The sequence below is a fragment of the Coregonus clupeaformis genome, unplaced genomic scaffold (assembly GCF_020615455.1).
Source record: "Coregonus clupeaformis isolate EN_2021a unplaced genomic scaffold, ASM2061545v1 scaf3748, whole genome shotgun sequence".
Taxonomy (NCBI): Eukaryota; Metazoa; Chordata; class Actinopteri; order Salmoniformes; family Salmonidae; genus Coregonus; species Coregonus clupeaformis.
In genome coordinates this window covers 4,928-30,580 of record NW_025537202.1, presented here as the reverse complement: position 1 = coordinate 30,580, position 25,653 = coordinate 4,928, and the positions used below count along the sequence as shown (strand labels likewise).

Here is a 25,653-nt window from a genome sequence, read left to right as displayed (position 1 = left end):
ACTCTTCCTAGAGCTGGCCGCCCGGCCAAACTGAGCAATCAGTGGAGAAGGGCCTTGGTCAGGGAGGGGACCAAGAACCCGATGGTCACTCTGACAGAGCTCCAGAGTTCCTCTGTGGAGATGGGAGAACCTTCGAGAAGGACAACCATCTCTGCAGCACTCCAGCAATCAGGGCTTTATGGTAGTTTGCCAAATGGCACCTAAAGGACTCTCAGACAATGAGAAACAAGATTCTCTGGTCTGATGAAACCAAGATTGAACTCTTTGCCCTGAATGCCAAGCGTCATGTCTGGAGGAAACCTGGCACCATCCCTACGGTGAAGCATGGTGGTGGCCGCATCATGCAGTGGGGATGTTTTTCAGTGGCAGGGACTGGGAGACTAATCAGGATCGAGGCAAAGATGAATGGAGCAAAGTACAGAGAGAACCTTGATGAAAACCTTACTGTGATTATTTTCAATTAAAATGGTTGAAAATAAACAATTGCTTCATAGCAAAATACAATTTCTCAAGCAAGAATTTTGCAAGAACTGTCTGGGAGTGGTCTGAGAGAGGGGACTAATTGGATGAGCATAATGGGAAGGATGTGCAACCTGAAAACTAGGTGTTATTGGCAGAGGGGAGGGCAAAAACGTCTTTGTTATCGATCTATTAACTTAAACTGAGTGTACAACAAAACATTAGGAGCACATTAAGAACACCTTCCTAATATTGAGTTGCACCCCTTTTCCCCTCAGAACAGCCTCAATTTGTCGGGGCATAGACTACAAGGTGTCGAAAGCGTTCCACAGGAATGCTTCCCACAGTTGTCAAGTTGGCGGGATGTCCTTTGGGTGGTGGACCATTCTTGATACACACGGGAAACTGTTGAGCATGAAAAACCCAGCAGCGTTGCAGTTCTTGACAAACTCAAACTGGTGCGCCTGGCACCTACTACCATACCCCGTTCAAAGGCACTCTCCTCCCATTCATCTTCACTGATTGAAGTGGCATCAATAAGGGATCAGAGCTTTCACCTGGATTTACCTGGTCAGTCTATGTCATGGAAAGAACAGTTTTTATGTACACTGGTGATGTCACCAGGCGGTCCAAAAATCCCACCTAGCCAAACAAGCTGACATTTCAGGGGGTCTTTTCAAACAGCTCTTACACTAAAAATGCATTATCATAATTTTCACAATTTCACAGTATTATTCCAAACTCTTGGTGTGGAAATATACACTACTAGTCAAAAGTTTGGACACACCTACTCATTCAAGGGTTTTTCTTTACTTTTACTATTTTTTACATTGTAGAGTAATAGTGAAGACATCAACACTATGAAATAACACATATGGAATCATGTAGTAAACAAAAAGTGTTAAACAAATCAAAATATATTCTATATTTGAGATTCTTCAAATAGCCACCGTTTGCCTTGATGACAGCTTTGCACACTCTTGGCATTCTCTCAACCAGCTTAATCTGGAATGCTTTTCCAACAGTCTTGAAGGAGTTCCCACATATGCTGAGCACTTGTTGGCTGCTTTTCCTTCAATCTGCGGTCCGACTCATCCCAAACCAATGTTGACAATTGCCTACTGAGACTAGAGTCCTTTTGGATACATGGGGCGGCAGGTAGCTTAGTGGTTAAGAGCGTTGTGCCAGTAACCGAAAGGTCGCTGGTTCTAATCCCCGAGCCGACTAGGTGAAAAATCTGTCGATGTGCCCTTGAGCAAGGCACTTAACCCTAATTACTCATGTAAGTTGCTCTGGATAAGAGCGTCTGATAAATGACAAAAAAATTATAAAAAAATTCTCAACACTGTCTCCAAGAGGTCTAAATGAGGAACTAGACATAAAACATTTTCTATAAAATGTGTTCTGCTCATAGGGAACTGCTGTTATCCCATTTTCCCTATATAATATAATATATCATATTGTATACAAAATGAATGACACATTTATCTTTTATCTATTACACATTTATATTAGCCTACTTGACATGGATAAAAAACAAAATGTAATTATGTTTTTCAATAATGTCTACTGTGTAATATTTATTGTGTATTATATGTATTCAGTGACCGAATGTTCATGCATTTAGAGGTTATTTAGGTAGGTGTGTTTCACAGTGGTGTATGACCTGACAAAGATCCAACTCGGATCGAAACGTTGTCTTTATTGTGCGTCTGATTAAATCACTATGGGAGCATACCAGAATTGCAGACACAGAGTTTAGTTACCATGATGACTTTCCACTCTCTCATCTCCTGTATGGTTAGTGCTATTGGGGATCCTTGGGATGTCCCTACCCTAAACCCTAACCTTAACCCCTTACCCTTAACCGTTTTACATGTCAACTTCAATGGGGTGACGTCAGAGTTGGGACGTCCCAAGGATTCCATTTAGACTTTTCCTCTCCTGTATGAGTGTTGGGGGATGTGGGGTGGGTGGTGGGGTGTGTGTCCTGGAGGATGGGGGGGTGGGCTGTGTGTGTTTGGACTCAGATACAGTGAGGGAAAAAAGTATTTGATCCCCTGCTGATTTTGTACATTTGCCCACTGACAAAGAAATGATCAGTCTATACTTTTAATGGTAGGTTTATTTGAACAGGTGAGAGACAGAATAACATCAAAAATGTTATAAATTGATTTGCATTTTAATGAGGGAAATAAGTATTTGACCCCCTCTCAATCAGAAAGATTTCTGGCTCCCAGGTGTCTTTTATACAGGTAACGAGCTGAGATTAGGAGCACACTCTTAAAGGGAGTGCTCCTAATCTCAGTTTGTTACCTGTATAAAAGACACCTGTCCACAGAAGCAATCAATCAGATTCCAAACTCTCCACCATAGCCAAGACCAAAGAGCTCTCCAAGGATGTCAGTGACAAGATTGTAGACCTACACAAGGCTGGAGTGGGCTACAAGACCATCGCCAAGCAGCTTGGTGAGAAGGTGACAACAGTTGGTGCGATTATTCGCAAATGGAAGAAACACAAAATCTCCCTCGGCCTGGGGCTTCATGCAAGATCTCACCTCGTGGAGTTGCAATGATCATGAGAACGGTGAGGAATCAGCCCAGAACTACACGGGAGGATCTTGTCAATGATCTCAAGGCAGCTGGGACCATAGTCACCAAGAAAACAATTGGTAACACACTACGCCGTGAAGGACTGAAATCCTGCAGCGCCCGCAAGGTCCCCCTGCTCAAGAAAGCACATATACAGGCCCGACTGAAGTTTGCCAATGAACATCTGAATGATTCAGAGGAGAACTGGGTGAAAGTGTTGTGGTCAGATGAGACCAAAATCGAGCTCTTTGGCAACTCAACTCGCTGTGTTTGGAGGAGGAGGAACGCTGCCTATGACCCGAAGAACACCATCCCCACCATCAAACATGGAGGTGGAAACATTATGCTTTGGGGGTGTTCTTCTGCTAAGGGGACAGGACAACTTAAACGCATCACAGGGACGATGGACAGGGCCATGTACCGTCACATCTTGGGTGAGAACCTCCTTCCCTCAGCCAGGGCATTGAAAATGTGTCATGGATGGGTATTCCAGCATGACAATGACCCAAAACACATGGCCAAGGCAACAAAGAGTGGCTCAAGAAGAAGCACATTAAGGTCCTGGAGTGGCCTAGCCAGTCTCCAGACCTTAATCCCATAGAAAATCTGTGGAGGGAGCTGAAGGTTCGAGTTGCCAAACGTCAGCCTCGAAACCTTTAATGACTTGGAGAAGATCTGCAAAGAGGAGTGGGACAAAATCCCTCCTGAGATGTGTGCAAACCTGGTGGCCAACTACAAGAAACGTCTGACCTCTGTGATTGCCAACAAGGGTTTTGCCACCAAGTACTAAGTCATGTTTTGCAGAGGGGTCAAATACTTATTTCCCTCATTAAAATGCAAATCAATTAATAACATTTTTGACATGCGTTTTTCTGGATTTTTTTGTTGTTATTCTGTCTCTCACTGTTCAAATAAACCTACCATTAAAATTATAGACTGATCATGTCTTTGTCAGTGGGCAAACGTACAAAATCAGCAAGGGATCAAATACCTTTTTCCCCTCACTGTATGTGTGGGTGTGGGATGATGTGTAAAGCATGTGTTACAAGATGGGGCAGCGTTCATGCGTGTGTATATGCCACAAAAATATAAACGCAACATGTAAATCCTTAAACAGGCTTCTGGCAAACTTTTGGCCAATTTGCCTCAAATTTGCGGCAAGCTTATTTTCACATGCAAATTAGTTTTGTGGCAAACTGTTGCGGTAAATTTGCAGCAACTTGTGAACTTGTGGCAAACAATTCTGGGAAACTTGTGGCAAACATTCATGTTTGTTGCGATCTCAGTATGAATATGCAAATTTCATCAGGTTTTTGGTTACTGTGTGTTAAACAATATTGAAATGTACAGTTGAAGTCGGAAGTTTACATACACCTTAGCCAAATACATTTAAACTCAGTTTTTCACAATTCCTGACATTTAATCCTAGTACAAATCCCCTGTCTTAGGTCAGTTAGGATCACCACTTTATTTTAAGAATGTGAAATGTCAGAATAATAGTAGAGAGAACGATTTATTTCAGCTATTATTTCTTTCATCACATTCCCAGTGGGTCAGAAGTGTATATACACTAAATTAGTATTTGGTAGCATTGCCTTTAAATTGTTTAACTTGGGTCAAACGTTTCGGGTAGCCTTCCACAAGCTTCCCAGAGTAAATTGGGTGAACTTTGGTCCATTCCTCCTGACAGAGCTGGTGTAACGGAGTCAGGTTTGTTGGCCTCCTTGCTCTCACACGCTTTTTCAGTTCTGCCCACAAACTTTCTATAGGATTGAGGTCAGGGCTTTGTGAAGGCCACTCCAATACCTTGAAAGTTGAGTCATGCGTCCTCCTAAACATGACCCGCCAAACCACGCTTCTTAACACCCGCCCGCTTAATGTGTCAGGAGGAAACACCATTCAACTGACGACCGAGGTCAGCCTGCAGGTGCCCGGCCCGCCACAAGGAGTCGCTAGAGCGCGATGAGCCAAGTAAAGCCCCCCCCCCCGGACGATGCTGGGTCAATTGTGCGCCGCCTTATGGGACTCCCGATCACGGCCGGTTGTGATACAGCCCGGGATCGAACCCGGGTCTGTAGTGACGCCTCTAGCACCGCGATGTAGTGCCTTAGACCGCTGTGCCACTCGGGATGCCCCGGTCGCAGATACCTTAAAAAAAAGGTAGGTGCGTGAATCAGAAAAACAGTCAGTATTTGGTGTGACCACCTCAGGATCTCTGTGCATTTAAATTGCCATCGATAAAATGCAATTGTGTTCATTGTCTGTAGCTTATGCCTGCCCATATCCTAACCACCACCACGGAGCACTATGTTCACAACGTTGACATCAGCAAAATGCTCGTCCATACAATGCCATACACTTTGTCTGCCATTTACCCGGTACAGTTGAAACCGGGATTAATCCGTGAAGAGCACACTTCTCCAGCGTGCCAGTGGCCATCGAAGGTGAGCATTTACCCACTGAAGTCAGGACGCCGAACTGCAGTAAGGCCAAGACCCTGGTGAGGACGACTGAGCACGCAGATGAGCTTGGACGTACTGCCAAATTCTCTAAAACGACGTTGGAGGTGGCTTATGGTAGAGAAATTAACATTTATTTCTCTGGCAACAGTTCTGGTGGACATTGCTGCAGTCAAGATGCCAATTGCACGCTCCCGCAAAACTTGAGACATCTGTGGCATTGTGTTGTGTGACAAAACTACACATTTTAGAGTGGCCTTTTATTGTCCTCAGGACAAGATGCACCTGTGTAATGATCATGCTGTTTAATCAGCTTCTTGATATGCCACACCTGTCAGGTGGATGGATTATCTTGGCAAAGGAGAAATGCTCACTAACAGGGATGTAAACAAATTTGTGCACAACATTTTAGAGAAATAAGCTTTTTGTGCATATGGAACATTTCTGGGATCTTTTATTTCAGCTCATGAAACCAACACTTTACATGTTGCGTTTATATTGTTGTTCAGTATATTTCACAAGATAAGATTTCATAAGATAGGATTGATTATTCGAATTGACTTATATTTTATTTAATGTCCAAACATAAGACTAAAGCCTCAGTTGAACTTGATGTGCACACTCAGATTGCAATCTGAGAAAAACAAAGCATGCGTGCGTGTGACACTGTCTGTATTAAGTGGTATTAACACAGATCTTTCTATCAGATAGTGCCAGAGCTAATCAATAGATAATCACATTCATTGACACACTTCGGCTACCTTAGGTGACAGCACACACACACACCATGTTGTTTTGCTATACAATAATGGTCTACATTTGGGTCGAGTTAAAACATTGTTACACAGAACAAGTGTAAAATATTACATTTGAAGGTCACTCTAAGGACATGGACTAATGACTCACTACTTAATAAGTGTATTTAATTCATAAAGCACTTTTCACAATTTCCAAAATGTACCATTTGTATTTAATGTAAATTGTGAAATAATGAAAGCATACCAGAACGCGCTTCAGTAGTTGAACTAAAGGCAAACGAGCCACATACCATACTGTAGGTGTGACAGGTTAAAGGACATATTCATAGCCTGTTATACACTAAAAAGTATTAGTAAGTTCATGGTATGTAAGGATCTTAAAATATCTAAGGTTAAAAGATAATGCATCCAGTACTAGTTCATAGAGATTGATAAAATGCATAAATGTGTTTAAAATCCGTCAAGAGTCAAAGGGTTAATATTGTAAGAGGAATGTGTAAATGTTATATTGACTACTTTATTTTGTGGTGCCTAATTTAAGGGTAAAAGTGTTCATCTGTGATCTACTAAATGCTCTTAATCTATGAGCCTGAGATCGATTGCTCTGGTCTCCACCCAACTTCCTGGGGAAATCGCGGTCTTTTTCTCATTACACTAAATTTGTCAGTGAGGAAACATAACTGCGTCACGTTCGTGATTATTTCTTCCCTTTTTCAGGTACGTTATTGATATGAAACGAGTTAATTTGAATGTAATAACTTGCTAACCTGTGAAGAGAGTTTAAGGTATGTGTTAGTAACATCTTGAGGAAGTTAGAGTTAAGTTGAAGAGAGAGTTATTAGGTGCGTGTGTGACTGTAATCTGCTTGGTTGCAGCGATATAGCTTCGACTGAGAGTAGCTGCCATTTTATGCTAATTGTGAATGAATATGTGCGTTGTTAATAATATATTTGGGGTTATTTGTATAATGTGTTTCGAATACTTTGTTGACATGGTTGATAAATGTAGTTATGGGTTACTGAGCTAAAGCTACTTTGTGTTTGACAGTTATATTGAAACATTTGTATATGTTTTAGTGAATTACAGTTTATGCTGTTGTGACTTGAATAAGCTTTGTACCCTACAAATCTCTGGTTCCTGTAGATCTGTTGTTCTGTAAAATGTGGTATTTTTGTAAAATCATTACACTAAATTTGTCAGTGAGGAAACATAACTGCGTCACGTTCGTGATTATTTCTTCCCTTTTTCAGGGGTGTAACATTTTGGAGGCTCCGCTGAGATTGCTGCTCAGATGTCCGGCTTCCACATCCTGGTCGCTGAATTCTGAGCCAGCTAAATCCCTACATAACAACCCAGGCAGGCTGCAGTGAGGGAAGTGTTGCTGTTCGAGGGGAGCTGGAAGTTGGTGGTTAAGTACGTGTCAACTGAGGCCGTTGAGAGACCATCAGAGACAGTAAGGACCATCTAATTCAGAGTCAACTCCTGCACAGTAAAGGTTCCTCCTGTCCTGTCAACATGACAACCGCCTTGGAAGAACTACAGGAAGAGGTAGTAGGAGAATTGCACACCCTGACTAAAGACAAGTTACTAGACGTATGTGATTTCCTTGACATATCAGGCGAACAGAGAAGAGTTGTTCAAGACAAATCCCGCATATCATTGATGACTCACATTATGATGTTCCTTGAAAGAGAGGAAGTTGCAGAGTTAGAAGATGGCGGCATGTCGGAATTATTGCTACTTAAAGACAAAATGACAGAGATGATCAGTGGCATAGATAGCAAGACAGGGCAAACTGACCATGATATTGAAACAGCCAGAACACATCACAGAATAGAGGGACTGAGAACTGTAACCCCACAACAAGGGGTGGGAACTGAGCAGAGTACTGCAGACCAAGCCAGTGATTCTCTGCGCCAGCCCCAACCCCCCTGCCCATCTTCAGAGGAGCATGCAGCTCTCACCCAGTGCACAGCCCGGCTCATACTGGCGCAAAGAGTTAAAAATTTCTGGTCAGATAGGTGAACCGGGCCAGAAAGATAAACTGACTTTTTCCAGCCTTGCCCATCAGATTGAGAATGGACTTAACAGAGGCTATCCTGAGGTAGAAATAGTAGACGCAGTAATCAGGGCTATTTCTCCAGGCTCACAGCTACGCAGCTACTTGGAAGGTAAACCCCAGCTAACTCTTCCCACACTTAGATGCATCCTGCGTTCCCACTTCCAAGAGAAGAGTGCAACAGAGCTTTACAAACAGCTAGCTTCAGAAGCACAGCATAGCAAGGAGACCCCTCAAAGCTTCCTGATGCGCGTCTTAGATTTGAGGCAGAAAGTACTATTTGCGTCCCAGGAGTCAGAATCAGGGCTTAAGTATGACCCTGCCCTAGTCCAGCGCATGTGTTTACACACAGTCCTTACAGGTCTCCAGAGTGACAGTATCAGGATAGACATGCAGCCTCTCCTGCTTGATAGCGAAACATCAGATGAGGTTTTGCTAGAGAAGCTTAACATTGCTTGTGCTAATGAGTTAGAAAGACGAAACAAAAAGCGTTTTAATGCCCCACAGCCTGCTACAACTGTAAGTGTAGTCCAGTTAGAAGATACGCCATCTGCAAAGTGTCCTGTGAAGGAAGCCAAAGCTAAGATACCCGCAGAACTGTTAACAGAGTTAGCTGAACTTAAGACAGGTGTAGCTTCCCTAAAAGGTCTCAGTGCAGAGATTGCTCAGATTAAGGAGACATTACAGCAGCCTATGTTTCAGTCATCGCCTTATGCCCATGCCCCACTTCCAGTTAGGAGGCCAGATAGGGAACCCCAGCCACCTGTTTCCCAGCAGCAGTATTACAGCAACTACAGTCAGCCCCATGCACCTGACCCTGCGCAGTATCAATATGCACCTAACCTGTATACCAACCGCTCTGCTCAAGCTCCAAGGAGGTGTTTTGTCTGCCAGCAGGCCAGAACAGATGCACGCTGCACACACTGCTTCCGATGTGGGAGTGGAGAACATTTTCAAGCTGGATGTAAAATCCGGGGAGTCAGACCATCCAAAGAGGCCCCTTTAAACGGGGAAGGGTTACCGCTGAGGACAAGTGTTAACCATAGCTACCAAAAAGTCCCAGAAATGTGCAAATTGTGCCAGAGAAGAGTCATTTGAGAACCTGAAACAATGTTCATCATGTAAAGAGACACTGTACTGTTCCAAAGGATGTCAAAACCAACATTGGACTAAACATAAGGAAAAATGCACTCACCTGAAAATTGACTCTACCTGTGAAAAGCTTTCCTGTACAGAAGAAAATGCCCACTCTTTACCATCCCTAGCTCAAGGTTGCCACCCCCATAAGGTCACCTCGCTAGTCGGTAGACAGTGCCTTGTTGAGTGTCACCTGAATCGCCACCACCTCCAAGCTCTATGGGACACAGGCTCTCAGGTATCGGTCATTGATGAACGATGGAAAGCGGAATCTCTCCCAAACGCAAGGCTGAGGGATGTTTCAGAAATTCTGGACTCACCTGATGATCTAAGATTGACGGCAGCAAATGGGACTGAAATGCCGTACCTGGGATGGATTGAAACAACTTTTCGGCTAGCCTCTGAAACTGACCAAACGAAGGAATTGATCATCCCAGTGCTGGTAATGAAAGGCTGTCACCTATCTCATCCCATCATAGGTTTCAATGTTATTGAGCACATCCTGACAAGGACCGAAAAGACTAAACGGTACAGTACAGTGAAAAAAGCTTTCCCAAGCCTCAAAAGAAATAAGGTTAGGGCTTATACAGGCTGTTAGCGCAGAACAGACAGATGAATACGCAGTGAAAACCAAGAAAGAGAAGGTTGCTGTACCAAAACACAGTAGCATTCAGATTGAGTGCCGTGTAGCTTCCCAGCCTTTCAAAGACGACATGACAATGCTTTTCCAGCCAGACCTGAACCCGCAGTGGCCAGATGAACTTGAGTTCTTTGACACACTAGTCAGAGTTAAGAAAGGTGTCTTTCCAGTTGTCATGCTGGATGTCTCTAACCCCACTGACCACGACATTGCCCTGCTAGGACGCACCATAATCGGTACAGTACAAACCATTATGACTGTGTTACCTGCCCAAGTCTTTGAAAAAGCTGTCACCCCAGCCACAGTGAATCACACCAGTGTTCAAACCCCATGTACTGCTACTGAACAGTGGGATCCACCAGTAGGTTTAAGTCACCTAACCGAAGAACAGAGAGAGGTTGTTAGGAAAATGCTTAGAGAAGAGTGTCACTCCTTCTCCAGATCAGACAATGACATTGGCTGCATTGAACGATTGAAAATGACTATTTCTCTAAAGGACTCTGAACCAGTCAAGCGCACATACATGTCAGTGCCCAGGCCACTGTATCAGGAGATGAAGGGTTACCTTCATGACCTCATAGCCCAGGGTTGGGTTAGGGAAGTCAAACTCTTCATATTCTTCACCTGTCGTGTGTGTTAGGAAGAAGGACGGGACCCTCCGGTTGTGTATAGATTACAGAGACCTGAACAGAAAGACACATCCCGACCGCCAGCCCATCCCTCGGGTCCAGGACATCATGGACAGTTTAGGTGGTAATTCCTGGTTCTCCCTTTTAGATCAGGGAAAAGCATATCACCAAGGGTTCATCTCTGAAGAAAGCAGATCACTGACAGCATTTGTGACCCCATGGGGACTCTATGAGTGGATACGTATGCCATTCGGCCTCATGAACGCTCCTGCAGCTTTTCAGCGTTGTATGGAGGAATGTTTGGAAGGGCTCCGGGACAACATCTGCATTCCTTATCTGGACGACACGCTAGTTTTCAGTAAAACTTTCGACAGCCATGTGAATGATGTGCAAAAGGTTTTGCAGCGTCTCAGAGAGTATGGCATCAAACTCCAAGCCAAGTAAGTGTGATCTCTTTAAACCCCCAGGTCCGTTATTTGGGCAGAATAGTGTCTGCAGACGGCAGCAAAGTTGACCCAGCCGATTTTGAAGCAGTAAGAGCATTGAAAGAGATCAGACCACAGACTGTGGGCCAGCTCAGAAAAATGCTTGGTTTACTCACTTACTACAGACAGTACATCAAAGACTTTTCTAGGAGGGCCAGCTGTCTGTATGACCTCCTGAAAGCAGATTCAGAGAAATTACCTGACCACCCACGGAAAGCAAAAACAAAGAAAGTAAGTCATGTGGTGCCCTCAAACAAGCCAATCCTGTGGACTGACCAGCATCAACAGGCACTTGAACAGCTGATTGAGTGTCTGCTTCACCCACCAGTCTTAGGTTTCCCTGACTTCACTCAGCCATTTGTTGTACACACTGATGCGTCACACCAAGGCTTGGGAGCAGTTCTTTATCAAGAGCAAGATGGGAAGCTTAGGGTCATTGCTTATGGCTCTCGAACCTTAACAGCAGCTGAGAAGAACTATCACTACCACTCTGGCAAGCTAGAATTTCTAGCTCTAAAATGGGCAATCACTGATAAGTTCCATGATTATTTGTACTATGCTCCGACCTTCACTGTATACAGTGATAACAACCCGCTGAGCTACATTCTGTCTACTGCAAAACTGAACGCAACCACTTCCAGGTGGGTTGCAGAATTGGCTGATTTCCACTTTACAATAAAGTACAGGCCAGGCAGAGAGAACGGTGATGCAGATGCTTTGTCAAGGATGCCACTGGATGTAGAGTCACTGATGAGAGAATGTTCTGAGGAGCTTCCACCAGACACCATTGCCGCCACTATACAAGCAGTAGAGGTACAGAAAGAGCCTTTTGTGCCTTGGTCAATTTCAGCTGCATCTATGTCAGTATCAGCTGAAGGTGAGACAACTACAGCAACAATCAGCTCGATCCCAAAAGAGGGGATAAGAGAGGCACAAGAGTCTGATCCGGTCATCCGTCCTGTGCTTCGATTTCAAGCTGTCTGGTTCCAAACCGCCAGTTAAAGAGCAAAAGGAATTCAGTCCAAAGACAAAATGCCTATTCAGAGAATGGGACAAATTGACAATCGACAGTGATGGTATTCTTTACAGAATCACTACAGCCCGTAAGCAGTTAGTTCTACCAGAGCAGTACAAAGGTAAAGTGATGGAAGAGTTGCACAATAACATGGGACACCAAGGTACTGACCGCACTGTATCACTAGTACGTGACCGCTTCTTCTGGCCTTATATGCAATCTGACATTGAGCACTATGTGACTAAAACTTGTAGCTGTGTCAAGCAGAAAAAGCCAGGCCATGAAACAAGAGCTCCTCTGACAAACATTGTGACAACACAGCCATTTGAACTGGTATGTATAGATTTCCTCCATCTCGACAGATGCAAAGGGGGATATGAGTACATCCTCGTGATTGTTGACCATTTTACACGTTTCACTCAAGCCTACGCCACCACATCAAAGTCAGGAAAAACTGCTGCAAATCTCATCTTCAATGACTTTGCCCTGAAGTTTGGGTTCCCCTCCCGCATCCACCATGACCAAGGGGGAGAATTCGAAAATCAGTTGTTCCATCAGTTAAAGAAACTCAGTGGCATGGCCGGGTCCAGAACAACACCCTACCACCCGATGGGGAACGGTCAAGTGGAACGAATGAACAGAACATTGTTGCAAATGCTAAAGACACTAACTGAGACACAAAAGTCAAACTGGAAGGAGTCTCTAAACAAACTGGTTTATGCCTATAACTGCACCCGTTGCGAAGTGACTGGCTATTCACCATTTTATCTTCTGTTTGGGAGATCACCCAGGCTTCCAGTTGATATGTTCTTTGGATTGTGCACAGAGGCAGGTTCCAGTAACCAGCGAGACTACGTGGAGAACTGGAAACGAGGAATGGAAGAAGCATACGCCATTGCAAAAGAAAATGCTCAGAAAGCTGCTGAAAGAAGTAAGAAGTACTATGACACTAAAGTTAGGAGTTCAGTGCTACAGCCTGGCGAGCGAGTTCTGATTAAAAACCTGACACCAAGAGGAGGACCAGGCAAACTCCGTAACTATTGGGAAGATCAAATTCACACAGTAGTGAGACAAATGGGTTCAGACCTGCCGATTTATGAGTTGAGACCAGAAAAGGGTAGGGGACGCTCCAGGGTCCTGCACAGAAACCTGCTCATGTCCTGTGACCACTTACCTTTTGAGAGACAACCAGAAATGACTAAAGATGACAAAAGTAAGAAAAAGAGACATCAGCCTGGATCACAGCCTCTAGATTCTGATGAAGACAGCGGGGATGAATATGACCTTCATCATGAGCCGCTACAGGTCCCCACATTTCCTACAGTACCTGAGAGGTATGCTGAACCAGCGAGAGAGTCGGAAAACAGGCCCCCACCAGTGAAACAAACAGTTGCGGTGCCAGTTCCTGATACGCTACCAGCACAGCCTCTTGTTGAAAATCAGCTGGAGGAGAAAACAACAGTTAAAGAACTGCCTGCTGAGGAGATGAACTTGCCTGCTGAAAATGTGCTGGATGATCGTCCACTAAGTGCCTTTCCTTCATTAACTGCTGCTGCTGAACCTGAGGAACCAGCTTACCAGCTGCCACAAAGAGAGAGACACCCTCCAAGACGTATCACCTATGATCAGCTTGGTATCCCTTCCTGCTACAGTATCCAGCCACAGCCACAGTTGTTCCCTGTCTACCCTGCACCAGGACTGGTTCCATGGCTGCCATCACTACAGCGATATTACCTTCAGCCACCCTACATGTATGGACTTCAGCAAACTTGAGGCCACAGACAGAGTTGACATGTTTGACCATGGACTACTGACTGATTTCACAGACTTTCACGAGACAATTAGCAGACTATGCATAGAGATCATTAAAACTGATGGACTGTTGACAATAGTATGAGAAAAGACTGCTTATGGACTGTTTATACAGCTGGTCAACAGATATGGACTGTGAATATAACTTCTTGGTTCTATTTGAACTGTGAACTTTGACCTCTGCTCAAGGACTATCTTACAGAAGAGGATTTTCTACGTCCAGTGCTTATAGACTGTTTAAGAAGATAATGTTGGTAATGTTGGGACAACATTTATTTTGTCGGGGAGAGTGTGACAGGTTAAAGGACATATTCATAGCCTGTTATACACTAAAAAGTATTAGTAAGTTCATGGTATGTAAGGATCTTAAAATATCTAAGGTTAAAAAGATAATGCATCCAGTACTAGTTCATAGAGATTGATAAAATGCATAAATGTGTTTAAAATCCGTCAAGAGTCAAAGGGTTAATATTGTAAGAGGAATGTGTAAATGTTATATTGACTACTTTATTTTGTGGTGCCTAATTTAAGGGTAAAAGTGTTCATCTGTGATCTACTAAATGCTCTTAATCTATGAGCCTGAGATCGATTGCTCTGGTCTCCACCCAACTTCCTGGGGAAATCGCGGTCTTTTTCTCATTACACTAAATTTGTCAGTGAGGAAACATAACTGCGTCACGTTCGTGATTATTTCTTCCCTTTTTCAGGTACGTTATTGATATGAAACGAGTTAATTTGAATGTAATAACTTGCTAACCTGTGAAGAGAGTTTAAGGTATGTGTTAGTAACATCTTGAGGAAGTTAGAGTTAAGTTGAAGAGAGTTATTAGGTGCGTGTGTGACTGTAATCTGCTTGGTTGCAGCGATATAGCTTCGTACTGAGAGTAGCTGCCATTTTATGCTAATTGTGAATGAATATGTGCGTTGTTAATAATATATTTGGGGTTATTTGTATAATGTGTTTCGAATACTTTGTTGACATGGTTGATAAATGTAGTTATGGGTTACTGAGCTAAAGCTACTTTGTGTTTGACAGTTATATTGAAACATTTGTATATGTTTTAGTGAATTACAGTTTATGCTGTTGTGACTTGAATAAGCTTTGTACCCTACAAATCTCTGGTTCCTGTAGATCTGTTGTTCTGTAAAATGTGGTATTTTGTAAAATCATTACACTAAATTTGTCAGTGAGGAAACATAACTGCGTCACGTTCGTGATTATTTCTTCCCTTTTTCAGGGGTGTAACATAGGCAAAAAGCAAACACAAATGCATAAAAAAGCAAACAAAAAAATTAAATGCATGATAGGACTTGAAGCACACATCCAGTGCCCCAAGCAGTGTACCTTGCTCTAATTCTGGTCCACTAATGACTGTAAACACCTGTGAGCAGTCCCCAAGAGCCAACACAAATGTGTAGGGTCTGGTCACCTCCGCCTGGTGCAGGTACTCAACCATGTTGGTCCCAACCTGTTAGTGAAATCATTTGATTTTAGAATTTGAGGACTTGTGCAAACAATGGAGGCACACTGACAATGCAATCACACACAATTTATAGTTGAAGTCGGAAGTTTACATACACTTAGGTTGGAGTTATTAAAACTAGTTTTTCAACCACTCCACACATTTCTTGTTAACAAACTATAGTTTTGGCAAGTCGGTTAGGATATCTACTTTGTGTATGACACAAGTCATTTTGCTAACAATTGTTTACAGACAGATTATTTCACTTATAATTCACTGTATCACAATTCCAGTGGGTCAGAAGTTTACATACACTAAGTTGACTGTGCCTTTTAAACAGCTTGGACAATTCCAGAAAATGATGTCATGGCTTTAGAAGCTTCTAATTGACATAATTTGAGTCAATTGGAGGTGTACCTGTGAATGTATTTCAAGGCCTACCTTCAAACTCTGTGCCTCTTTGCTTGACATCATGGGAAAATCAAAAGAAATCAGCCAAGACCTCAGAAAAAAAAGACCTCCACAAGTCTGTTTCATCCTTGGGAGCAATTTACAAACGCTCAGGAAGGAGATGCGTTCAGTCTCCTAGAGATGAACGTACTTTGGTGCGAAAAGTGCAAATCAATCCCAGAACAACAGCAAAGGACCTTGTGAATATGATGGAGGAAACGGGTACAAAATTATCTATATCCACAGTAAAACAAGTCCTATATTGACATAACCTGAAAGGCCGCTCAGCAAGGAAGAAGCCACTGCTCCAAAACCGCCATAAAAAAGCCATACTACGGTTTGCAACTGCACAAGGGAACAAAGATCGTACTTTTTGGAGAAATGTCTCTGGTCTGATGAAACAAAAATTGAACTGTTTGGCCATAATTACCATCGTTATGTTTGGCGGAAAAAGGGGGTTGCTTGCAAGCAGAAGAACACCATCCCAACCGTGAAGCACGGGGGTGGCAGCATCATGCTGTGGGGGTGCTTTGCTGCAGGACTGGTGCACTTCATGAGGAAGGAAAATTATGTGGATATATTGAAGCAACATCTCAAGACATCAGTCAGGAAGTTAAAGCTTAGTCGCAAATGGGTCTTCCAAATGGACAATGACCCCAAGCATACTTCCAAAGTTGTGGCAAAATGGCTTAATGACAACAAAGTCAAGGTATTGGAGTGGCCATCACAAAGCCCTGACCTCAATCCTATAGAACATTTGTGGGCAGAACTGAAAAAGCGTGTGCGAGCAAGGAGGCCTACAAACCTGACTCAGTTACACCAGCTCTGTCAGGAATGGGCCAAAATTCACCCAACTTATTGTGGGAAGCTTGTGGAAGGCTACCCGAAACGTTTGACCCAAGATAAACAATTTAAAGGCAATGCTACCAAATACTAATTGAGTGTATGTAAACTTCTGACCCACTGGGAATGTGATGAAAGAAATAAAAGCTGAAATAAATAATTCTCTCTACTATTATTCTGACATTTCACATTCTTAAAATAAAGTGTTGATCCTAACTGACCTAAGACAGGGAATTTTTAATAGGATTAACTGTCAGGAATTGTGAAAAACTGAGTTTAAATGTATTTGGCTAAGGTGTGTGTAAACTTCCGACTTCAACTGTATTTTGTATATTTTATAGCTATTTACATAAATCAACACCCAATCCCTGTTTGATGCCTACATCTTCCATTCATTTGGGGCTGGGGCTCATAGGTTCATTTACACAACACTAACCACGTTTCCAGCCAACCATTTCATGCGGATGAATTCTGACGCATGAAAAAAGTCACGACCGGGCTGATGGAGACATGAAATGGCGGTACAATTTCATAAATGCCTACAGACAATTTGTTATTTCGACATGGTGGGATCTTTTTGTGTCATTTAAATTAATTATGCGATAAATGGCGGTGGAAACTCACGCGATGATATGTTGTGTGGTCCTCCCACTACGACTCAGGAAAGCATGCAGTTTATTAGGCTACAGATTAAATAAATTATGATGAACTTCACAGGATGGTGAATGTGCAAGGTGATGAGCTTGATGCTCCTTTCCAATAAATATTGAGGGTCTTATTCTGGTGACATGTTGATTGATGCTTGGCTGCCATTTGACAAATACAAATAATATCGCTCTCATCCATAACAACCTCATAATGTAGGTAGCCTACCCACACTGTATCTGTGATCTGTTGGCTAGAGCGCATGTGCCAAGACCAGAGTGGGCACATTTGCTATATAACGGAACAGATTGTGACAAAACCATCAGTAGAGTTGAAAATGCGATGGAAACCCATTTAACTTTATTTAACAGCAAAAGTTATTTTTATGTGCGCTACGTAATCACGCACAGCCTTTTATCCGCAAAAAGTCTGTTTGCTGGAAACATCTCTGGTGTGAAAATGTGGATATTGTTTAATGCAGATTTGAGAATATTCGCATGAAAATCTGTGGCAAATTGGATGGAAACCTACCTAATGTCTTGGCGTGTACAGTTATGCGTAACAGATTTTGGAATGCTGTTCCTTTCATTCAAGGTTTACAAAATGTCATCTAATTTCCCCATCAATCTCCCTATGCCTATCCACTATTTAAACTTACAGGCTGCAAGTCAATGAAGCTGGGTTGGTCTCATTGAAGCTGGGTTGGAATGTCTTCCTGCCTATATTGTAGACTGGTGTTGGAGGACCACTGGCAGAAGTCTTAAAGCGATGTCACCTTGTATATCTGGAGAGAAGAATGTTTAGTGAATAACTTGATTGATTGATTGATTGTTTCAGGCTAAAAATAAATTAGCATCTGAGGCACCACCAGCAGGGTAATTTCAAACTATACCTGCACTTTGAGGAGAAGATCTTGGGCCTGCTTCTCTCTGGGCTGGCGAAGCAAAGTTTTTTTGTCCTTGAAGACCGCGATCAAATCAAATCAAATTGTATTTGTCCCATACACGTGTTTAGCAGATGTTATAGCGGGTGTAGCGAAATGCTTGTGCTTCTAGCTCCAATAGTGCAGTAATATCTAACAAGTAATATCTAACAATTTCACAACATATACCTAATACACACAAAACTAGTAAGGAATGGAATTTAAGAAAATATACATATATGGACAAGCAATGACAGAGCGGCATGGACTAAGATAAAGTAGAATATTATAGAATAGAATGCAGTATATACATATGAGATGAGTAGTGCAAGATATATAAACATTATTAAAGTGACTGTAAGTGACTGGGCTGTGCTTTTACTGGTTGCCTCTCCTCTGTGTCTTTCTCACTCAAACACGCACAGCCATACACAGCCCCGCTTCCTTCTATTATAATGGTTGGATTTTCAAATCCAAACAATGAGAGGTCTCATCCCTGAGGAAAAAAAGAAAACATTTGAGAGAATAAATCAAACCCCGTCGCACAATTTATTAGCGAATATTGCATTAATAACAAACAGCCTCCTTTCCAGAACGCTGTAGTCACAGCTCTCCCTGCGATGTGAGTCAAACAAATCTTTCAACATGTACCTGGCAAGACCCGGCTACTGCTCAAGCTTGATGTGTCCCGAGGACTTCCCCTTGTGTATAAAAAGGGTGGCGTTTATGGAATACTCACTGCGTGTAAGGCTTTTATGTTCTTCTTTAACTTCAGTCTATAGTCGAGTCGTCCAAAAGCAAGAGCGTTTCCTGGTCCATCTCTTCCGCTGCAAAAGAGAGGGTAAAAGGGGTACCTAATCAGTTGCACAACTGAATGCATTAAACCGAAATGTGTCTTCCGCATTTAACCCAACCCCTCTGAATCAGAGAAGTGCGGGGGGCTGCCTTAATCGACATCCACGTCTTTGGCACCCGGGCAGCAGTTGTTGTTGTTGGGAGTTAACTGCCTTGTTCAAGGGCAGAACGGCAGATTTTTCCACCTTGCTGGCTCGGGGATTCGAACCAGTGACCTATCAGTTACTGGCCCAACGCGCTTAACCGCTAGGCTTAACCGCTAGGGGGGAGATTTTAAGGGATAGTTTCACCCACATTTCTAAATTAAATACTTTGAGGGAAGGATTAATAAGCAAAATGAATAGGGGCGGCAGTAGCTTCGAGGTTAGAAAGGCAGGCCGATATTCGAACCCCAGAGCTGCCTGCAGGGAAATCGGCAAGGAGTGATCCGTCAGCCAGAGGGTTACCAGCTACAATATCTCTGTATACTACCTACTGCTGTTATGCCTTTAAGCAAGGCACAGTGCCCATGAGCTGCTCCCAGCCTGTGATGTGTGTGTTGTGTGTCAGGTTGGTCACTGTGACAGAAGATCTGTGCAAGTGACCAATAAAGCAAGTATGGTCAAATGAAGGCCAGACTATCTATGGTAGCTGTGCATGTAATGTATCTAGTCCCAAAGTGGCTGCATGGTTCTAAGAGGCTCTGGTGAAGTTGTCTTTCAAGTTTCCATTAAAGTTGTACTATTGGTTATCGATGACAATGTGAAAGACGTAGATGCTGTTTTTCACAGGGTCAATGAAAATCTTTTTCTTCCTCCCCAAAGCTCTCTACCAAATCTCAAAAAGCATGAGATAAGCCTGCCATATAGCTTGGTTAAATTAACCCAGATGGAGAATAAGTCAAATCTAGCTATGGTAACTTAACTAGCTAGCCAGCTAACTTAGCTAACAAGTGAAACAGTGTCTGAGACAGTCCAGAAGAAGTGTCAGACTAGCTAGCTAGCAAACGTTACCACTGCCAGAGCTATTAGCACAGAAAATGATTATGATAGAACAACCTATAACCTGAATTACCATCAATTTTATAGTTCGTAACATTTGTTGCTTACCGTTTTCAGTCAGCCAAAACATCCTTAGTCTGTCGAAATAACAATTGCCGGTTTCCACTTGTCAGTCACTCAATCACATTAGAACTAGAATACTTGCAAGTATTCTGGTGGACTTCACACGCTGGTGGCGGGAGAATTAACCCACTGGCTGGGTCAAATATCCATAGCCCAACCTTTAACCTAGCACCAACAACCCAACCTTGCTGTATTTACAAAAAAAACAACCCAACTATTGACCCAATGCCTGCAACCCAGCAATTGGGTCATCCAAACAACCCAACAGTGTAACTTATATCTCAAAGTTATGCATGCAAGAAGCCTTGACCTATCTGGTGCACACATATTTCTCCATCCTCAGTTTGATTTGAAGGCCTCAATCTGTATTTTTGTATTGTAAATGATTGCTTCTAGAAAGAGAGAAGGAACAACACATGATCAAGATGAGCTAGCTACTAGTTTTAAAGCAATTAAATGTCTAATTGTTAAAAAGAATGAATGTATGGGCTCCATTTCTGAGAATAATTCATGCATTTACTTACCTTATCGATCTTAAAGGCAATACAATAATTTGCCACTCAAAATAGGTGTTATGACTGAGTGCGTCACAAACAGATTTCCAGGGTGTTGATGCGTCCTCCTCCCAATACAGCCTCTTCCAACACCACGGGTAGGGGAAGGGTATCCATCTACAAAAGTGAAGTTATGCTTTGATGTCAAATCAACTCATATTGTTGCTAATTAGCTAGCTACCTTAGCTGTTGTTCTAGCTTAACATGCTACTGAACCGTGACACTAGCATATTGACAAATTGGTACTAAAAGACAGGAACATATTCACCTAAAAGTGTTTAGGCAAATCATTAGTTAGCTAGCTACCCATCACATGAATTGTGCAAAAATATGATAGCTAACGTTAGCTAGCTAAGCACTAGCCAGTCAATCAGTGACGCTGACAGATTGAAACTGGTATCAACAAAATGTGTTTCACTCTATACGATAAAACATGAGATCGGTATCTTGGCATAATTTAGCTAATAAAATGTTAGTTTATTAGGAAGTTTAATTAATAAGTTAGACACTCACCGGACAACTTTGGTAGGTACTGTAGCTAGCTGGATAGCTTGGTTTCCATTTTCCAACAGATGTTTCTAATCCCGTTATTGGTCATCAACGGTTCCGGGTTTTGGGACTCATGTGTTCACCAGAAATGACTTCTGGTAAACTATTTGCCACTAGTGGCAATAAATGTTGCTGCCACTGGTTTGACACAGATTCAAATAGAATCTTGAGAGAGTTGTCTGCCAGAAAAAAAAACTCTGGCGAACTGTTTGCCAGTAGTGGCAATAAATATTATTGTTGCCACAGATTCACCATTACTTCTGGCAACATTTTGTGGCAGGAAGTTTGCAGCAACAAATTCATTTTCGTAAGGGAAGTGTCCCATCTTGCATGAGCTGAAATAAAAGATCCCAGAAATGTTCCATACGCACAAAAAGCTTATTTCTCTTAAATGTTGTGCACAAATTTGTTTACATCCCTGTTAGTGAGCATTTCTCCTTTGCCAAGATAATCCATCCACCTGACAGGTGTGGCATATCAAGAAGCTGATTAAACAGCATGATCATTACACAGGTGCACCTTGTCCTGGGGACAATAAAAGGCCACTCTAAAATGTGTAGTTTTGTCACACAACACAATGCCACAGATGTCTCAAGTTTTGAGGGAGCGTGCACTTAGCATGCTGACTGCAGGAATGTCCACCAGAGCTGTTGCCAGAGAATTGAATGTTCATTTCGCTACCTTAAGCCACCTCCAACGTCGTTTTAGAAAATTTGGCAGTACGTCTAACTGGCCTCACAACCGCAAGACCACGTGTATGGCGTTGGGTGGGCGAGCGGTTTGCTGATGTCAACGTTGTGAACAGAGTGCCCCATGGTGGCGGTGGGGTTATGGTATGGGCAGGCATAAAATACGGAAAACGAACACAATTGCATGTTATTTATGTCAATTTGAATGCACAGAGAGACCTTGACGAGATCCTGAGGCCCATTGTCATGTCATTCATCCGCCACTATTACCTCATGTTTCAGCATGAAAATGCATGGCCCGATGTCGCAAGGATCTGTACACAATTCCTGGAAGCTACAAATGTCCCAGTTCTTCCATGGCCTGCATACTCACCAGACATGTCACCCATTGAGCATGTTTGGGATGCTCTGGATTGACGTGTACGACAACGTGTTCCAGTTCCCGCCAATATACAGCAACTTCGCACAGCCATTGAAGAGAAGTGGGACAACATTCGACAGGCCACAATCAACAGCCTGATCAACTCAATGCGAAGGAGATATGTCACGCTGCATGAAGCAAATGGTGGTCACACCAGATACGGACTGGTTTTCTGATGCATGCCCCCTACATTTTTAAGGTATCTGTGACCAACAGATGCATATCTGTATTCCCAGTCATGTGAAATCCATAGATGAGGGCCTAATGAATTTATTTCAATTGACTGATTTCCTTATATGAACAGTAACTCAGTACAATATTATAAATTGTTGCATGTTGCGTTTATATCTTTGTTCAGTGTAAGATAGGGTAGGAGGGGGGAGATGTCTGAGCCATGTTGCTAACTATAGGGGTGTTCTCTCTCTCTTCACTCCCCATCCCAGCTGCTGGAGTTAACCTCATTGCTCCCCCAGCTCAGCCCACAATGAGAAACCTCTTCATCATGTATGGAGACAACATGGCTATTTTATTCAGCACAGCTGTTGTTTCCTGGCCTGCCACCTCCTCTCCACTTTTAGAAAAGGTTGGTGCCGCCAAACACCAGCAGTTAGGATGTCCCACTACAATTAAGCCTAAATCACTCCCCTAGATTCCTTTTTCTTAACGGTAAGCGTTTTAATGTGGCTGGCTGTGTAAAAGAGATGGATACTGTCAGGGTCAGCGACGATTTTGAATGGTATTTGTCATTTTTGTGCATTAGATTGCAGAGCAAACTATATTTAATTGTGGCTAAACCTCCTCTCACCCAGTATATCATAATTATGAATCTATTTGTAAATCATTGAATGAGTGCATCCCACAAACCGTTGTACAGGAATAACAGGTGTGCTATGTACCAACATGTACAGTACCTACATTGTAATTTCACTGTACCGATGTAACTACCATGTAATTGGATGATATTAGGGACACTTATTGTAAAGTGGAACCACTATTTGTATAGGAAATATGTCCATCATTTAATGTATTTATTTTTGTTAAGAATTCCCTTCTACTACTTGCTGTTTTGTAAAGTGTGTAAACACTTCAAGCTGTGGCTTTATTACAATACACACCATTAGGACCTATCAAAGGACCTATCAGGTAATGCAGGACAGTCCTCTCTTCACAGGGATTCAGACTAATGAGATACTGTCACTAGCTCTGAATGGTGAGGAAACACCATTAAGCCTTCTGTTGGAATGGAATGTCAATCTATAGACAGACTCATGTTTAATAACGACAATTATCACCTTATCCCACATCTGCTATACGCTTCCAGGATACGAGATCACAGATAAAAGGCTCAAAAGTTGCTTTACATTTGGATAATTGCTTCTCTAAATGTCTTGTTTGTGATAGACAAACATAATTCCACCCAATTACCTCCCTGATGCTTGCCTTCAGTGCCTCCATTCAGATGCATGCCATTTCTGTTCCTAGTTCCATTCCGTTCTGTTTGCTTGACACTCATCTGGTACTTGTCCTTTTTGTCTTATCCTTCTCCAGAACGTGTACTACACGAACTCACATCAGCTACACCTGGGGGTCCTGAGCCCCACCATCGATGACGACGACAACAAGTGCCTGGTGGATGTGAACAGCCGGCCGCGGCTCCTGGAGTGCAGCTACGCCACAGCCAAGCGCATGAAGCTCGCCTGGCAGTTTACTCAGGTAACGGCTACTCCTGTCTTCTCTCGAGAATGTAGATTCACCCTCAGATGGGTAATGAGTTAGTCACTAACAGTGTTGGGGTCGATTACTCAAAAAAATTAATATATGACCTATTACTCATTACTTCTTTCAACAGTAACACATTACTTTACTTATTAATCCCTGGGAAAAGTAAATAAGTTACACTACTCCATTATATAACTTTTGCATTATTCCCCAAAACTTTGTAAACAATGTCAACGTTACGTTATGTAGGCCAACACAATTAGGGTAATAATGAGACACAAAATCTACTACATACCCAGCTACAAGCTTCTTCAGCTCTCCCTGGGTTACAGCCTGTCCTCCTGAACAATTAAAATCAAGCCTTTTTTATTTGGATGAGGTAGGCCTACAGTCATCTTCAGCAGTAGTGGTCAGGCCTCTGGGGTCTTTCGCTATGAGTTTTGTCTTGGCGTGTTGGTTTTGCAGGTGCTTCAAGAGCTTGGAAGTTGTGTTTCTAGCAGTGGAGAGGTGTGTCTCTCCTGGTTTACAGTTTACATTTTACAGTTATATTCTTTTAATTTTGTCCTCCTACCAGATCAAAGTAATGGGAGTACTTCCACTCTGAGAAACTCAATGTTTTAGACCTTCTGCCATTTTTCATCTCCCTCACTAAAGCAGTTAGTAGTAGTATGTGCGTGTGTAAACAGGAACTTGGTGAGAGGATGTCAGACCCAAGACGAAAACAATTTAGAATCTGGGGCAGGGGAATTTTTTTAATATTGCGCCAACAGAGGGAATAATAATCAGCTCAAATATTATATATATATATTATTATTTTATTTTTTTGGGGGGGGGGTGTATATCAGCTTTAATATTGCAGATTGTGGTTTATATGAATGTAATTGTCTGCATTATTTCCAATCCCCCATATATACAGTATTTTTTTAACATATTTTTACCTTCTTTATTATTTTACCCTAACCCTACCATTCCTCTTCTAATTGGAATAAACTAATGGACAACAATACTTAGGCTTCTACTTCCAGCTTATACATACAGTGGGGAAAAAAAGTATTTAGTCAGCCACCAATTGTGCAAGTTCTCCCACTTAAAAAGATGAGAGAGGCCTGTAATTTTCATCATAGGTACACGTCAACTATGACAGACAAAATGAGAATTTTTTTTCCAGAAAATCATATTTTAGGATTTTTATGAATTTATTTGCAAATTATGGTGGAAAATAAGTATTTGGTCAATAACAAAAAGTTTCTCAATACTTTGTTATATACCCTTTGTTGGCAATGACACAGGTCAAACGTTTTCTGTAAGTCTTCACAAGGTTTTCACACACTGTTGCTGGTATTTTGGCCCATTCCTCCATGCAGATCTCCTCTAGAGCAGTGATGTTTTGGGGCT

The 25,653-nt window shown here is 42.5% G+C and overlaps 1 protein-coding gene across 1 annotated transcript in view; it reads left to right on the top strand.

The window, feature by feature from the left end:
* LOC121576928 (polypeptide N-acetylgalactosaminyltransferase 18-like) overlaps positions 1-24,303 on the top strand; it is a gene marked incomplete at both ends in the record, with an annotated part of 32,562 nt that extends 8,259 nt beyond the window's left edge. The window contains one exon of the mRNA XM_045220411.1: positions 24,088-24,303. Coding sequence (XP_045076346.1) covers positions 24,088-24,303 — 216 coding nt within the window. The remainder of the gene's footprint in view (positions 1-24,087) is intronic.
* Positions 24,304-25,653: the final 1,350 nt, after the last annotated feature.